Source organism: Onychomys torridus, chromosome 9 (assembly GCF_903995425.1).
Source record: "Onychomys torridus chromosome 9, mOncTor1.1, whole genome shotgun sequence".
In the NCBI taxonomy this organism is placed as follows: domain Eukaryota; kingdom Metazoa; phylum Chordata; class Mammalia; order Rodentia; family Cricetidae; genus Onychomys; species Onychomys torridus.
In genome coordinates, this window is record NC_050451.1 from 106,902,087 (window position 1) to 106,921,077 (window position 18,991).

The window sequence follows — 18,991 nt, forward strand, 5'->3', positions numbered from 1 at the left end:
GGAGCTCTATACCAGGATATACAGATCTTTATTTATTTTCAATTTTTTTTAGAACGTTAATATTTGAAACAGCCAAATGATTTACAACATATCTGTATGAGTTGCCACTCGCACTGGCAACATATTAGTGTTTATTATATTAAAGATCATGAACCTTTTGCATTGTCATGTAAATTTAAATCATCTGTGCAGTATGGAAAGATATGGCATCAATGATACTAAGCATTCATCTCAATGTCAATGGCATTCCCCCCAAATTCTCTGCTTTAATTTTAGCCTTTTTTAAAAAGTTAGATTTTCTTTTCTTTCTTTCTTTTTTTTTTTAAAAATTGGTTGTACACGTTTGATGTCTACAGTTCAAGTTCTTTTCGCTGCAACTCTGACAACATAGTACAGCTGTGTTGGTTCATTCTGTGGCTTGTACTCTATGCTGTGAGTTGACATAAGGTAATTGACATTTAATTGTAACTTACACTAGTTCGATTTATTAATATTTTAACTGACTGATACTAGGCTTTATTGCCTATTTTAGAAATTGTTGTTCTGAAGTCATATAGATAATCTTCACAGAAATTTCTTGTTTTGCTTTTATGTTTAAGTCTATTGCCCATTGTCTGGATCTGACTTGATATATCACGTCAAACATGAAGAGGTAAGGACTACTTACTCTCACTGTCTCATAGGCTAACTTTACCCCGGGCTAATAAGATACACATGGCTCTGCTTCTAGGGTACTTATTCCCTTCTGATTTTCTCTTTCCTATTCTTGAGTTCAGAAAAAAAATGTTTCCAATTATGTAGGCATTATAAAAGGTCTTGACAATAAAGAACCAATTATTATCCATTTCTCTGTTTTATGAGTATTTTAGTTATTCTTGGTCCTTTGAATCTTTGATTATGTTAGCAAATTAGTGTGGCATTTTCAAAGATATGGATGTTCCTATTGGAATTGTAATAAGGCTATCTACCAATTATGGGAGAGATGGCATCTTTACAATATTGACCCTCTTTATTAGTGACCATAGTATATCCTTCCATTTACTTAGGACATCTGTTTTTTCTCTCAAAAGGTTTATATTAAACTTTGTTACATTGGTTTCTAGTATTTGATATTTTTGATACTAGTATAAATGGTATATTCATTAAAATTTAGTTTCATATTTGTTATAATTCTTACAATTATAAAAAGACCTAATAGCAACCTATTAAAACATGAAAATTAATTCTAGTAATTTATATGCCAGAATATACAAAATATGACAACTTAAATATTTGAGTGTTTATAGCTTGAGCATTTTTATATTTATGACCATAAATAAGGATCAGTTATAATCTTCTTCTATAACATCCTTTAAGGTCATTAGGTTTGAGGCAATGATAGCTCTGTAAAATAAGTTTGGATTTACTGCATCCTTTAGTTTTCTGGGAAAAATATGTGTTCTAGATCAATGCTTGTCCAAAGTATGATAATACCAGACAAGAAGGTTTCTGTTTTGTCATACCTAAACCACACATTTAATTTTTTGTTAATTAAAATAACTTATCTTTTTCACACCAGCCAGGGGAGCAGAAAGCTGACTACAGTTCTCTCCTCCCTCTGCTCTTGCAGCAGGTTTGTCTTGTTAATAAGACTCTTTAAGATTCATGCTACAGCTCACCATGTGCTCTAAGGCATTCAAAAGCAGTTTTCTCCCAGATGGCACATCAAAATCAGCAATAATCCACAGAGTGACTGTAGATACCACAGGATCTGAAATTTTCAAATAGTCAAGTGAAACTTATTTTTTCTAAAATCAAATGAAAAGGAAAAGAAATTTTCTAGTTAGAAAACACCACAAAATAACCATCTTAAAGTCATTCAAAAATAGCATTTTGGCCAGGCGGTGGTGGTGCACTCCTTTAATCCCAGCACTCAGGATGCAGAGGCAGGTGGATCTCTTGTGAGTTTGAGCTCAGTCTGGGCTACAGAGTGAGTTCCAGGAAAGGCTTCAAAGCTGCACAGAGAAACCCTGTCTCAAAAAAAAAAAAAAAAAAAAAAAAAGATTTTTTATACTCTCTCTTTTTTGCTCATTTCATATAAATGCACACACACACACACACACACACACACACACACACACAGAGTAAAGAAAAAGAACATTATCTGGGGACAGTCACGAGTATTTTCACTACAAGAGAAAAAACGGTCTTATGTCTTTCATGGTTCCAGTGTTACAAAGTGAAGTTGTCTTCGGTCTGTGGTTGGTGTGTTTTTCAGGGGTGGGGGCACGATACTTATTTGTTTACACACGTGAACATTTTTAGTAACTACAGAAAACAGCAATAGTGATTTCTGGCTGTCATCATTTAATCTCTATTTGTAGAAAGTGAAAATCTGGAGTCCAGAAGAAGAAACCATTTTTTATGTGTGTATGTGAGCATACATTTGTATGGGAATGCACATATACATGCATGTATAATAGGGGACAAGCTCATGTGTTTCTCAGGTGTAGTCCCTCTTTCTCTCTCAGGCATTGAAATCACTAATTAGATGAGGCTGATTAGCCAGGGAGCCTCAAGATCTACCTGTGTCTACCTCCCCATTGAGCTGGAATTACAAGATGAGACACAAAGTGGGTTCTGGGCATATGACTATGGTCTGTATGCTTACTCTGGGAACATGATGGACTGAGCTGTCCATTTCAAGTCTGAAGCCATAGTTAAATGATAATTCCACCCAGCATCAGTACATAGCACACAAAATGACATTTCTAGGACTGCCAGTACAACCCACAGAAAAACTGTTTTTTTAGACCAGGTGACTAATTCAAAATGATTATCCAAAAAACACCACCAACAATAAAAAAAAAACAATGAGGCAATAAAAGGTGAATATATTTAAAACTAGTTATTATCACAGTAAGTACTATTTATAATAAAAATGGCTTTAGAAACAGGAGAGACAAATGTAACAAAAAAGATGACGCTGATTTTCTTGACCGGCCTGTGTCCTTTGGGAGGCTGGGGTGGGCTAACCTCCCGCACATACCAAGCCCCTCTTAGCCATCAGGCAGTCACGGTCTCCTTAAGGAAGGAAGAATTTTGAGACGAATTTTGAGTCTGCTTGAACACCAACACTTCCACCATCATAGCTCCTAAGCTGAGAAGTATTTCAAGTGTTAAATCCTCAAAATCATATGATTTCTTATTTATGATAAATGTAGACATGATAAGATAAAATTTTCAGCTAATAGTCCTTTATTAATTTGGCATAATACCCAAAGACCTTTGAAATACAACCCAACCTTGTCTTTACTTGACACAGCCAAGGTCCCAGCCTGCCACTGCTAGTGTGGAAACACTCTGTATTATATTATATGATGAACTTCTTATAGGAGATGAAATTTGGATTCAGTCTCTAGAATTTTAAAACCTTGTGTTTCTTTTAACTGTCTCAGATATAAAATTTATCTTTCACAACCTCATTCACTACATTGTTAGATCATTCTAATTGTTAGAATACTATCCCTTACACATGACAACCCAACCAGTCCTCGACTATCTCACCTACTATCACCCTTGGCAGCCTTTGTCTAGAAGTCTCTGGCCATGCTGGCCAGACAAGCAGAACCTCTGGCACAGCCAGCTTTCTTCTCTCATGGGCACCCCCGCAGCCCTCCACCCTTCTAGTGAATCACCATTCCTACCTGTCAGCTCACAATACTTAGAGAAAAGTCACTGTGTCAGGATCTGAGAACAATTCCACACCAGGCAACACATAATCATAGCAAACTCCTAAGATCTAGAAAGGGCAACAGAATCCAAGAAACAGAAAACCCAACTAACAAAGATAAGTCTAAATATTGACACCTAGAATTACAATCATCCCAATCCCAGATGCCCAGACACTAGGATAAAAATGCAATAACAGTTGGGGATTTAGCTCAGTGGTAGAGTGCTTGCCTAGCAAGCGCAAGGCCCTGGGTTCGATCCTCAGCGCAAAAAGAAAAAAAAAAAAGAGAAAAAACGCAGTAACAGCAAGGACAATATGTCTCCCCTTGGGCCCAGCAACCCAACCACAGCAGGCCTGAGTGTTGGAACACAAGACAAAGACCTTCAATGAACATGACAGAAGTCCTTACAGAAGAAATGGATAAATTACTTAAAGAAATCCATGAAAATACAAACAAATCAAAAAGAAATGGATGAAACAGCTCAAAACCTCAAAGTGAAAATAGAATCAATAAAGAAAACCCAAACTGAAGGAAATCTGTAAATGAAAAAATTAGGGACTCAAACAGGTACCTTTGGAATTAAGCTTCACCAACAGAATAAAAGAGATGGAAGGAAGAATCTCAGGCATTGAAGACAAGATAAAAGAAACGGATACCTCAGTCAAAGAAAACATTAAGTTTAAAAAAATCCAAACACAAAAAATTTAGGAAGTGTGGGACACTATGAAAAGACCAAATCTAAGAATAATAGGAATAGAGGAAGGAGAAGAAACCCAGGTCAAAGGCACAGAAAATATTATCAACGAAATCACAGGAGAAAATTTCCCTAACCTAAAGAAGGAGATGCCTATCAGGGTACAAACAGCTTACAGAATACTAAAAGGACTGGACCAGAAAAGAAATTCCCCACAACACATAACAATCAAAACACTAAACATACAAAACAGCTATTAATATTGAAAGCTGCAAGGGGAAAAGACTACATAACATATAGCAAATCTATTAGAACAACCCTGACATCTCAGTGGAGACTCTAAAAGCCAAAAGGGCTTTAGATATGCTGCAGATGCTGAGAACACATGTCCAAACCTGACTATTATACACAGAAAATTTCTCAATCACAATAGATGGACAAACAAAAGACAGCCATGATAAAACCAAATGTAAGCAATATCTATCTATAAACCCTGCTCTACAGAAGGTGCCAGAAGGAAAATATCAACCTGAATAGGTTAACAACTCCCAAGAAAACACAAAAAAGGAATAATCTCAGACCAGAAAATCAAAAAAGGGGATAAAGGTCCAACACCAAAACAAAATGACAGGAATCACCAAACATTACTCATTGATAACTTTTGACATCAATGGTTTCAATTCCCTAATCAAAGGACACAGACTATCAAAATGGATGTGAAAACAGGATCCACCTTCATGCTGTATCCAAGAAACATACCTTAATTCCAAGGCTAGACATCATCTTAGGGCAAAGGACTGGATAACAATATTTTAATCAAATGGACACAATAAGCAAGCCAGTGTAGCCATTTAATATCTGACAAAATAGTCTTCAAACCAAAACTAGTCAGAAGAGATAAGGAAAGAGATTATAAACCCATCAAAGAAAAATCCACCAAGGAGATATTCCAATTCTGATTATCTCTGCACCAAACACAAGGGTACCAAACACAAGTTCATAAAAGAAACACTGCTACAGATTAAAGCACATATTGACCCCCACACATTGACAGTGTGTGGGAGACTTCAATACCCCAATCTCACCAATATTCAGGTCACCAGACAAAAACTAAACAGAGAAATGGTGGAGAAAGCTGACCTGATAATCCAAATGGACCAAACAGATATTTATAGAACATTTCATCCAAACACAAAAGAATAGACCTTTTTTTTTGCTAGCACCTCATGAACTTACTCCACATACTTGAACATAAAGCAAGTCTAAACAGGCAGAAGATACTTTAGTAACACCCTGCATCCTATCAGACCACCACAGATTAAAGATTGATATCAACAACAGAAATGACAAAAGGCGTATAAACTTATGGAAACTGAACAACTCTCTATGGAATGAAAAATGGGTCAAGAAAGAAACTAAGAAAGAAATGACAGGCTGTTTAGAATTGAATGAAAATGAATAGACAACATACCCAAACTCATGAGACATAATGAAGGTTATTTTAAAAGGCAAGTTCAAAGCACTAAGTGCCTACATAAAAATATAGGAGAGATCTCATACTAGTAACTTAACACCATACCTGAAAGTTCTATGACAAAAAGAAGAAATCACACCAAAAAGGACTAGATGGCAAGAAATAATCATCTCCCCTAAGACCCAGCTGTAGCACTCTTGGGCATATACCCAAGGAATGCTCAATCATACCACAAGGGCATTTGCTCAGCTATGTTCATATCAGCGTTGCTTGTAATAGCCAGAACCTGGAAACAACCTAGATGCCCTTCAACTGAAGAATGGATAAAGAAAATATGGTACATATACACAATGGAGTAATACTCAGCAGAGAAAAAGAATAACATCATGAGGTTTGCAAGCAAATGGATGGATCTAGAAAAAATCATCCTGGGTGAGGTAACCCAGACTCAGAAAGACAAACATGGAATGTACTCACTCATAGGAGGATACTAGATGTAAAACAAAGATGACTAGACTGCTACACAACTCCTGGGAGGCTACCTAGAAAACAGGACCCTAGGAAAGACACAGGGGTCACCCAATGACAGAGAAATGGATGAAATCTACATGAACAACCTGGACGACAGTGGGAGTAATGAAGGGCAAGGTTTGAGGGAAAGAAAGCTTAGGGGAGCAGGAGATCCCAGCTGGATCAAGAACAGAAAGGGAGAACAAGGAATAACAGACCATGATAAATGAAGACCACATGAGAACAGGAATAGGCAGAGTGCTCAAGAGGTCCCCAGAAATCCACAATGATATCCTCTGTAGACTGCTGGCAATGGTTGAGAGAAAGCCTGATCTGACCTAGTCTGGTGATCAGATGACTAAACATGCTAACAGTCGTCTTGGAAATCTCATCCAGTAACTGATGGAAGTGGATGCAGAGATCCTCGGCCAGACCCCAGGTGGAGCTCCAGGTGTCCAACTGTCGAGAAAGAGGAGGGACTATAAGAGTGTGAATTGTTGAATCCTAGATTGCAAAAAGCACAGGGACAAATAGCCAATCGAATGGAAGCACATGAATTGTGAACCAAAGGCTGTGGAGCCCCCAGCTGGATCAGGCCCTCTGGATAAGTGAGACAATTGAATAGCTTGAACTGTTTGGGAGGCACCCAGTCTGTGGGACCGGGACCTGTCCTTAGTGCATGAGCTGGCTGTTTGGAACCTTGGGCTTACACAGGGACACTTTGCTCAGCCTGGAAGGAGGTGACAGGACTTGCCTGTACTGAATCCACCAGGTTTAAATGAATCCCCAGGGGAGTCTTGGTCCTGGAGGACATGGGAATGGAGGGGAGGGACTGGGGGGAAGGTAGGGGTGGGGGCGGGAGGGGGGAGGACAGGGGAACCCATGGCTGATGTATAAAATTAAAACACATAATTTGTAAACCAAAAAAAAAAGTAGATTAATTTTGGGACTTATAAGAGTCTCACTACATGGACAATAAGTAGAATTTTGTATCAATAATGGCTGACAACTAAAGAATGTTCAGGAAAAAAAAGAAAGGGGAGAAGTCAAAGTATATTTATTTGCAGATATGATAGTATACACAAGTGATCCTAAAAGTTCCACAGGGAACTCCTATAGCTGATAAACACTTTCAGAAATGCAGCTCGATACAAAGTTAACACATAAAACCAGTAGCCCTGCTATGTATAAATGACAAATGGACCGAGAAAGAAATCAGAAACCAATACCTTTCACAATAGACTCATAATATAAAATATCTTGGGGGTAACTCTAACCAAGCAAGTGAAAGACTTGTTGATGAAAACTTTAAGACACTGAAGAAAGAAATTGAAGATATCAGAATATGGAAGGATATCCTATGTTCATTTATTTGTAGGATTAATATAGTAAATATAGCCATTCTACTAGAAGCAATCTACAGATTCAATGCAATTCCTATCAAAATTCCAACACAATTCTTGACAGATTTTGAAAGGACAATTTTAAGATTCAAATAGAAAGAAATAAACAAAAGAACCCAGGGTAGTTAAAGCAATCTTGAATAACAAAAGAACTGTGGGAGGTATCAGTATCACCATCTCAAACCTCAAATTGTACTACAAAGCTGTAATGGCAAACAGCAGAGGCAGGTGGATCTCTGTGAGTTCCAGGATACCCTGGTCTACAAAGTGAGTTCCAGGATAATCAGGGTTATTACACAGAGAAATCCTGTCCTGAAAAACCAAAACCAAACAACCAACCAAACAAAAAGAATTGAACACCCATACATAACTCCACACACCTAAGGACAGCACAGTTTTGATAAGGAACCAGAAACACACACTGGTTGAAAGACAGCAACTTTCACAGCCGGGGCTGTGGAACTGGTGGGTGCATGTGCAAGAGTCCAAGTAGATCTGTACATACCTCTGCACAAAATTCAACTCACTCCAAATGGATCAAAGACCTCAACATAAAACAAGATACACTGAACCCAACAGAAGAGAAAGTTGGGAATGACCTTGAATTCATTAACACAGGAGACAACTTTCTCAACAGAACACTGTTAGCTTAGCATAGGCAGTAAGATCAAAAATCAATAAATGAGACCTCATGGAACTGAAAACTTCTGTTAAGGAAAAGGACACCACTGTATGGACAAAGTGGCAGCCTACAGAATGGCAACAGATTTTTTACCACCTACACATCTAAGAGAAGGCTCATATTCCAAATATATAAAGAACTCAAAAAATTAGATTATCAAGAAAACAAATAACCCACCTTAACAATGCAGTACAGATAGATCTGAACTCTAAATGAAAAACTCAAAAGAGAAAACTCAAATTACAAGGAAACACTTAAAGAAATGTTCAGCATCTTTAGTAATCTGGGAAATACAAATCGAAACTACTTTGAGATTTCATCTTCCACCTTTCAGCTTCGACAAGATCAATAAAACATGTCAATAGTCGTGCTGGCAAAGATGTGGAATAAGCAGACACTCATCCATTCCAGTGGGAGTGCAAATTTGTACAGCTACTATGGAAGCCAGTGCAGTGGTTCCTCAGGAAGACGGGAACAATCAGCAATACAACGTTTGGACATTAACCCAAAAGATGCTTCATGCTATCACATGGACACTTGCCCAAACATTGCTACTCTATTCATAATGTCTAGAAGCTGAAAACCACCTAGATGTCTCTCAACAGAAGAATGGATAAAGAAAATGTGGTATATTTGCACCATGGAATATAATCCCAGCCATTAAAAAAATCATGAAACCTGCAGGTAAATGCATGGAACTAGAAAAAAAAATCACCTGGAGTGAGTCAGCTTGGAACCAGAAAGAGAAATATGGCATGTATTTGCTTTTATGTAGATATTAGCAGTTACATCAATGATAACCAAGATGTAATCTGTAGAACCACAGAGCTTAGGTAAGTGACTGGAAGGAGAACTGGATCATTCTAAGAAGGGTAAATACAACAGTTATAGATGGAAGGGGCAGGATTCGAATGGGGGATCAAACAGGGAAGGGGAGGGAAGATGGGAAGAGACAGCTAAGTTTTTATTAAGACATTTTTTATTCACTTTATAAACCAACCACAGATCCCCTTCTCTTCCCTCCTCCTGCCCCCTAGCCTTCCCCCTCCAGCCCATGCCCTATTCCATCCTCCAACAAGGTAAGACCTCCCATGGGGAGGCAGGAGAGCCTGGTCCATTCTGTTGAGGCAGGTCTAAGCCCCTTCCCCTGCATCAATGCTGTGCAAGGTGTCCCCCCATAAGTAGTGGGCTCGAAAAAGCCAGCTCATGCACCAGGGATAGATCCTGATCCCACTGCCAGGGGCCACTTAAGCAGATCAAGCTACACAATTGTCTCACTTATGCAGAGGGCCTAGACCTGTCCCATGGAGGCTCAACGATTGTTGGAGACAGCTAAAATTAAGAGCCATTTGAGGGGTACTATGGTACCTAATATAGTAGAAGTTTTCACTCACACACACACACACACACACACACACACACACACACACACACACAGTATATACATACATACACACACATATATGAAGGTGAAATAAGTGAAATCGCTGAATAATGGGAGAAAAAGACCCCCAGCTAGACATCTCTCATCACCAAATGAAGACTCCTCCTGTGGGACTGGATTATATCTAATGGAGTTGCTGGCCAAAGGGGTTCCATGGGAATCCCCAAACCATCCTGGGTATTGGGTGCTCTCCACAAACTCTATTGCTAAAGACAGCTGAGTGAACACAGAGAAGTCAAGCTAGTGCCTACCTAGAGTCTTTACCTATATTGATGAGTGTTCAGGGTACTAGAAGGTATCCTGCACACTGCCAAAGGAGAATTGTCCACACCAACTCAGCTAAAAACTCAGTGATCTACAATGATGAGCTGTATACAAGATGAGCTAGTAAAATAATGGCACAAAACTTGTAGGGATAACCAACCAATACATGATTGGATTTAAGTCCCACTCCATGAGCTGAGACCCTTCCTCGACACTGTTCAGGTGGCCAAGAATCTGAGAATAGTTGGGTCAGTGATTTAGGGGAAAAAAAACCCCAAAAATTAATGTTCTGCTCAAGAAATGTAGCAACAAAATGACTCCAAATGACATTCTTCTATACTCATAGATCAGTGTTTTGCTCAGTCTTCATCAGAAAAACTTCCTCCTGCAATATGAAGGGAACAAATACAGAGACCCAGAGCCAGACATAAGGCAGAGTGAGAGACCTTGGAATACTCCATCTTAATGGGATGTTGCCATCAAATCCCTCCCCTCTGGGCTCAGGGGACCCTACAGAAGAGGAGCTGGAAGGATTATAAAAGCTAGAAGGGATGAAGAACTCCAAGAAAATAAGGCCTTTTAAAGACAGCAGAACCGATGCACATATGAACTCAGAGACTGAGTCAGCATGCACTGGGCCTGCACAGGGGTCCTCATGGTGTTTTAGAGCTGAGTGGAAGCAGACATACAAGCCCAAATCCTAAACTCATGAGCTCTATATAACTGATAACCACTCACACAGAAAAGTTAGCTTCTTCTAATGGGAGTCTCATGGAGCATATACACCACTTTTAAGGCCAGGCCCCATGTCCAGCAGTAGATGGCCTACACAAAACGAACTCAATGGTAGTTTTGGAGGTTTTTTTTGTTTTTTTGTTTTTGTTTTTGTTTTTGTTTTTTTTGCCTCATAATGTTTTGTCTGGGCATTTTTCTTCCTTTCCCCCCTTATCCTATAGGTCTTTTGCCTATATATTAGTTTCAGATTTTGTGTTTTTAGGGGATTCCTGTGCATGCCAATATGTATGTGTGTCTCTGAATCTCTATGTGTTTCTTGTGCTTTTTTGTTTGTTTGTTTTGTCCTGTTCAGGTTTTTATTTTATATTCTTTTCCTTTTTTTCATCTTTAAAAACTGCCTGTTTGTTTTGCGATGAGAAAGATGAAGAAAGAATGAGGATTTGGGTGGGTGGGGAAGACCTGGGAGGAGTTGGAGGAGGGAAATCATGCTCAGAATATATTGTATGAAAAAAACCATTTCAATTAAAATAAAAAGAGGGAAACAACACAACACAAAGACACCTCAAGCAGAACAAACAATGCACACCTAAGCTAGGCACATTCTATTCACCCATTTGAACACTGAGCTGAGGCTGGCTGCAGACCTCTCTTTCTAACCTTGAGCCTTACTCCTAAATGTGCTACTGTCTTGGTCTCTCCTTTTCCAGTTGTAATCCCCAACTTCAGCAAGTCATCCAGATTTTGTTGAATTATAAAGTAGAAACACTATTATCTATTCTAACATAGAAACTGCATTTTTTATTCATGGATTCATTAAAATAGCTTTGAATAGGTTGTATTACTTTCTTTAAATGGTAAAAATGGGGTAACATACTTTTTTAAAAAAAGCAAAAGGCCACAAATGAACCCCTGCTACATATATGATTAATGAGGGTAAGAGGGACATTTCTCCAATTCTAATAACTGTTCAATTGTAACAAATTATAAACTGACAAATTGAAATCCAAGCCCCTAGTCAAAAAAAGAAATATAATAACATTTGTTATGCAAATGCCTTTCTAAAGTTATATTTTCATTACTTTAGGAATAAACTACAGAGCAATGTGCTCATTACCTTCTTGGGTTAAATACTGCATACTTTCTGCTATCACAGCACTCTTATCTTGGGAATCCAAGAAAGAGAAAGTAGAGAAATCTTCAATATCAGCAGTTACTGAAACAACAAATGTTTTGTAACGAATTACTGAAACATTCACAACATGCATTTGTAGGACAGTATAAGAACGGTTATTTACCTGATGAGGGTAATAAATTAAGGTACTGTGGTTCAGTGTGCAAAATCAAAGAATTTAAACGGGGTACAACATTATTTTTATCCATCAGGAAATCAATTGCATTGATTTCATCATTTAATGTGCCCTAAAATAGAAAAGTATCACTTTATTAATATGGACAATTTATATGTATATTGTTATGTAATTCATGTAAATATACTTAATTTAAAATAAATTTTAAGAGCATATGATTTAGGGTTACTATAATAAGCTTTCTTATAAAATTATAAATATTCTAACTAATCGATTTTTCATGTACCTATATATCTAATAAATTTAATTTTTAATTATTAAATGATCAGGATGAAAATTTTTATACAACTTATTAAAATTTTCAATATGAGAGCTGGAGAGATGGCTCAACAGTTAAGGGCACTGGCTGCTCTTCCAGAGGACCCGGGTTCCATTCCCAGCACCCACATGGCAGCTCACAGCTGTCTGTAACTCCAGCTCCAGAGGACCTAGCACCCTCACACAGATACATATTCAGAAAAAAACACCAACACATATAAAATAAATCTTGAAAAACGTTCAGTATAATTACAAATATCATTTATGTCGTGTTTTGTGACTGCATACCTACCATGAAAACATCTCTTTGTAGATACACAAACGCATCCATCATTTTTCCCAGAACAGCCCCTTTCAGCCCTTCAGTGCTCGCCTCTTTGAGGTCAAAGGGTTCACCATTATAAAGAGCTTGAGGCAAAGGGCCTAGGCCAGTCATCTTATAGAAGCTTGTTCCTGCCTATTTATTAAAAATACGAAGTATCAAATAAAATACGGTTATTTGAAAAATAAATGAGAGAAACAGAAACAGTGCTGTATTTTTATGTCATAGGAAAAACTGTCCATTTTGTTATTTATACCTGTGCATGCAAAAGGAAACTCTCTACCAACATAGAGCACGAATAATGAAGTGTTTTCTGTCAAGGGTCAGCTTGTGAATAATTTGGGCTTTATCAACCTTTTATCTCTGCCTCAATGAACTCTGTTGTGAGCAGGAGACTCACAGACAATTCATGAGAACATTTTTTGGCTGTCCCAAAAGTTATTTACAAAATATAAAGCAGTGATGGTCTTGCTGATCCTTGATGTTACATATGACATTTACTTAAAACCAAAACATTTATCTATAGTACAAACTATTTTATTATTCAGTTATTTTATAAACACATCTTGATTCAGTCCATGAAATTTACATTACCCATACATTACCAAAATAGAAAAGGGGAAATATAGTGATATTTTATTTGTACTGAAATGTGATTTTATTTGTATATTAATAAAGTTGCCTTGGGGTCAGAGCAAGCCATAGCAGAAGCTGGGCAATGGTGGTACACGCATTTAATCCCAGCACTTGGGAGGCAGAGCTAGGCAGGATCTCTGTGTGTTCAAGGATACAACCAGCATGGCGACACACGTCTTTAAACTCAATACCAACCATAGAAAACCTGGAAGTCTATACAGACAGGCAGTGACGAGGAGGTCATGTGGTTGGGTTTACTACCAATGAGAAAGCAGAACAGGAAGTCTATATAAAAGAGAAAAACACAGGAAGTAGCTCTCTTGCGGAGAGGAAAGACAGAACAGCAGTGAAGGGTAAGGTTTTCAGCTCTCAGCTCTTGCTCTGACTTCTTGGCTTTTAACTCTGCTATTGGCTCTGTGTTTCTTATTTAATAAGACGGTTACATCTACACATGAGAACATTTTTTGGCTGTCCCAAAAGTTATTCACAAAATATAAAGCAGTGATGGTCTTGCTGATCCTTGATGTTACATAGGACATTTACTTAAAACCAAAACATTTATCTGTAATACAAACTATTTTATTATTCATTTATTTTATAAACACATCTTGATTCAGTCCATGAAAATTACATTACCCATACTGAAAATATAACTGAATGTTGTTCCTCAAGAAGTTTACTGAATACTTACAAATTAAAGCAAGGTTCCAAGGGGGTCCACAAAAGGATCATTAAACAAGTTTGTGCATGAAGAGGAAAGGATAAGTAAAGGCTCCTGTCAGACAATGACAGTGAAAGCCTTAAAAGATGAATAAAAATGTTCCAGGAAGACAAAATAGAGAAAGACAGTCCAAGTGAAGGGACAGCAGAGCAAGAACTAGAAGGGAAGTGAGAACATGGCATTTAGGCAATGGCAATAAATACAGTATGATGTATATGGTACTGTCTGCTCTGTGATCAGAGTCACAGAGACCCTCGGTGCTCGCACTACACCTTCTGAATAAGTCATTCATACAACATTTGACACCAAGTGTCAGGATTATTGTTGGAACCAACATTCTCACATGTAGTCTAAGAAACAAGCACAAAGTAAGTGTTCCTTTTCTGATATAGGATCACAAGTGTTTAGACTCTGGAATATTTTCAGACTCTATCAATACTTCTTATTCAAGATCTAAGTGCTGAATCATGATCAAATGTTTTTGGATTCCAAAGTATTTGCAAATTCAGAGTAGGGATATCCAACACCTAGCATTATTCTATCACTTTGCATGTGATGGGACAGATGCAGAGTAAGTCATTTCCAATGTCAAATGGCTATCATATTTTAGAACTTCAACTGTACCCAGATGTGTCTGACCAAGAGTTTGAGCTCTTCATAATACATTACTGTACTATGTCTGCATTTACTGGTTATCTGCTATATTAAATGCTGATGAATGCATAAGAATAACATATGAATACCATCCCTTAAATGAACTTATAGTGTGAATAAAGTTCCCACAGGTACCAATGACATGAGCAACATTATCTGAATGAAGGTTCAATGACAAATGTATGGCCATATTACTTATTTTAAAGAGAGCTCAACAATAACACTGGAAACAAGGAGCTGGAACCCACTGCAGTTGTATGGGAAACCACATGAACACCACAATGGTGTGGCAGTGGGCAAGGATAATTGTCAGGGATATTTAACAGGCAGACCTGCACAACTTGACGACTGCTTGGGAGGATGCAAAGGAAAACAAAAAGCTCAGGATGTCTACCACACCTGCAGCAGAGGTGGTCTGCAACAACAGTGAAACTATCTACTCTGCAGGGCATGAAGCAGGAAAACATGCGGGGCAACAAGGATGCTTCTGACTTCATGTTTATGGGGAATCCTCTGGGCAGATGAATGCCTGCTTCTCTGCCCCTTCCTCTTATTGGTATCTGTGTTCCTGTGTATGTGTGTGCATACGTGTGAGTGAGTGTGTTATGGGTACATGTATGAGCACAGGTGCATGGGTATGGAGATCAAAAGTTAATGCTGGGTATCTTATCTCAATTGTTTTCTACCTGTTTTAAAACAAAATCGAGACACAGTGTCTCACTGAACCTGACGCTCACCAGTTTGCCTGGACTGCTTGGCCAATGAGCCCCAGGGATCTGCCTGTCACACTGCTCTTCCAGGCATGTGCTGCCATTCTCAGCTTTTTATTCCTTAATGTGAGATCAGGGGATCTGAATTCAGGTCCTCATGCTTGCAGATCAGATACTTCACCACATGAGCCATCTCCCAGCCCTGCATGCATGTGTATTCACTTTAAGATATCCCTGCTGGAAATATAGGCCTGCCTTTCCCCTCCAATCTACAACTTCTAACTAAGCAACCTATGTATTCCAAAATGTTAATTACCAAATATAAAAAAGTGACATATTCTATACTTTTTGCCTATATGTTTCTTTTGACCAATAGCCATATATTTTCAATGTATCATTTCCTATATCGGAAAGTTCACAGGCATCTCAAATACTGGATATGAAAAGCTGAAATTGGGGATGGTGAGATGCTCAGCTAATTAAGAGTACAAGCTGCTCTTCCAGAAGTCCTGAGTTAATTCCCAGCAACCACATGATAGCTCACAACCATCTACAACGGGGTCTGATGCTCTCTTCTGGTGTGCATGTGTTTTAACAGATCTCTCAATCTTCTTCTTCTGGTCTAACTGAAATGTTGTATTCTTTACTGATATTCTCCCATATCTTCCTGCCTCCCAGGACTCTCTGGTAACCATCTTTGTACTCTGCAGCTATGAGCCCCGTAGCTTAGATCCCATACAGCAGAAGATTCTGTGGTGTCACTCTGTGCCTGGCACCTCCCTTTATACAATGTCCAATCTTACCGCCCTTCTTCTGTCATATTTGGAATGGCTTCCCAAAATATCCAAAATGTCAGCATATGGGGATTTATTTTGAAGAACACTTTTCACGTTATCCACAGTGAGTACACGATGACCCTTCACTTCTTTGTACATCTGTGGAAACAGATATATATATATATATATTTTTTACAGCAATTAGTTTTCTTTCTCTAAGAATATAATTGTATTTGCAAAATAAAAACATGTTTTGTAAATTCTTTTAATTTGCTGATTTTGAAACAGGGTCACAGGTACCCCAGGGTTGGCCTCAAGTTCACCATGTAGCCAAGGACAACCTGGGACTAATGTCTTCTGCTTTCCCTAGTGCTGGGACCCAGGCCTATAAAATATCTGATTTTTGCAGTGCTGGGGGTTAAACTCAGGGCTTCATGTACGGCAGGCAAGTACTCTATCTACCAAGCTACAATCGCCTGTCCTGTGGCTGAATTCTAAAGGTACTAAATAAGTACATTATATACAGGTAAACAGATCACTTACATTATATATTATCTTTTAGTAAATATTTAAAATATTGTATAACTTTCAAAATGATAACATATTGTATTTCAAATTACACTAATTTTAATAACTTTATTAAAATGTATTTGCAAAATATTTTAAATGATATTTCAGAACTGCTTCATTTTCACTTCTGATTGGTCTTCAGTAAATACCTTATGACTAGATGGTCTCTCTTCAGTAAATGCCTCACGACTAGATGGTCTCTCTTCAGTAAATGCCTTATAACTAGATGGTCTCTCTTCAGTAAATGCCTCACTACTAGATGGTCTCTCTTCAGTAAATACCTTACTTTCCTATTCTCAAATGTTCTAAGCACACCTGTATACCTCTCATTTCTTCTCATCTCTCCTTTTTAAAAGTGGTGTATGGTATATACATGTGTGTGCATGCGTTTGTGTGGGTCAGCGTGTTGGTGTGTATACATGTGGCGGCCAGAGACAAACTTGGAGTATCTTCCTTGGTTCTCCACACTGAACATGGAGCTCACTCTTTTGGCTAGGCTGGCAGGTCAGAGAGACTCTGAGATCTTCTTGTCGCAGTACAAGCAATGAGGTTCAGTTGGGCACTGACAGACATAGTTTCTTTGTGGGTGTCGGGTCCTCGTCTGTGTGCAGTGAACACTTCCCCACTTAGCCATCTCCCCAGCTCTCATGTCTTCCTTTAATAAGGTATTATTGTTGAGATTTTGAGAAAGAACTTAAAAGTTGGGTGGGTAGGGATGGGGAAAGGATCTGGAAGATCTTGAGGGACGTGAAGAATATGATCAAAATATAGTTAAATTAAAAATTAGTTTAAATAATAAAAATATAGTATAATTTAAAAAGATGTTACTGATCCTGTTTTATGATTCAAATGCAGCTCTAAGCATGAAGCCCTTGGTTTTAAGTATAATGTGGTTTTCTAAAAAATTATAACATTACTCTGAATATATGCATTAATATAGACAATTCAAATGCAAATGATGGGCACAAACTATGATGACACATTAATTTTCTAATATAACATTACTATATAATAGGTTGAGTATTGTTAAGGTCCTTACTTTCTCAGTGATGTTTTAATGACATGGATTTTTAAAATAAGGTTCTTAGGAATTTGTGGATTTTCTTTACAATATATTTCTAGACTCAGAATAAATCTTGTTTCAATTTTAATATAATATGAATCCTTTTACAACAATATAGATGGATATTAATCAAATGTCTAAGTAAATTTGACCAAGACTCTTATAAACTCTTATAGCAACCAATAAGTTAGTAAAATTAAGATAGATGTATTATTGACATATGTTACATAGCACTACCTTTCAGAGAAAGCTGCCTCCCAATGGGATATTTAACCATCACTTGCATTTTAATTATCTTCCATGAGTATCAGCTCACTACTCCAAACTCTTAGACCACAACTATTTTAGTACAAAGCAGCATAAAAGCAAGGCTAATGGGTTGGGGATTTAGCTCAGTGGTAGAGCATTTGCCTAGCAAGTGCAAGGCCCTGGGTTCGATCCTCAGCTCCAAAAAAAAAAAAAAAAAAAAGCAAGGCTAAATATGTGAGCCACTCTATAGACTGTTCTAAGTGATTTAAAACCCTATTCACAAGACAGTCTCGTTTGTTTTTTCCCCTTAGTTGGAGTCTTAGCAATTTCTAACTCTTCTTTACAGTATCTTTCCAGACTCAGTATTATCTTCCTTCAAACAGCTTGCTGTCACTCAGCGATCTTGTCCTTTGAAACTGTTTAGGAAGCATTTATTACATACGTGATCATTTAGAGCAGTGGTTCTCAACCTGTGTCACATATCAAATATCCTGCATATCAGGCATTTACATTATGATTTATAACAGTAGCAAAATTCCAGTTATGGAGTAGCAATAAAATAATTGTATTGCTGGGACAACATGAGGAACTGTATTAAAGAGTTGTAGCATTAGGAAGGTTGAGAACCACTGCCTTAGAGTATCTTTAATCATTGCACTAATGACTTTATTCAAAGCATGGCTCAGAAGTCCTCAAAAATCATTATCTGTTAATGTTTCTCTAAGTTCAGACATATACAATTTAAA

The 18,991-nt window shown here is 37.8% G+C and overlaps 1 protein-coding gene across 6 annotated transcripts in view; it reads right to left on the reverse strand.

Moving 5' to 3' along the window:
* Positions 1–18,991, reverse strand: part of Uggt2 (UDP-glucose glycoprotein glucosyltransferase 2) — a 142,054-nt gene that overhangs the window by 73,310 nt on the left and 49,753 nt on the right. For all 6 annotated transcript variants that reach the window (XR_004945917.1, XR_004945916.1, XR_004945918.1 and 3 more), the window contains exons 16-20: positions 16,391–16,522; positions 12,837–13,001; positions 12,215–12,338; positions 12,034–12,132; positions 1,659–1,750 (exon numbers count right to left, since the gene is read on the reverse strand). Coding sequence is in view for 3 of the 6 variants with exons in the window: in XM_036199538.1 (XP_036055431.1) it covers positions 1,659–1,750; positions 12,034–12,132; positions 12,215–12,338; positions 12,837–13,001; positions 16,391–16,522 (612 nt within the window). In the remaining 3 variants the exon portion in view is untranslated. The remainder of the gene's footprint in view (positions 1–1,658; positions 1,751–12,033; positions 12,133–12,214; positions 12,339–12,836; positions 13,002–16,390; positions 16,523–18,991) is intronic.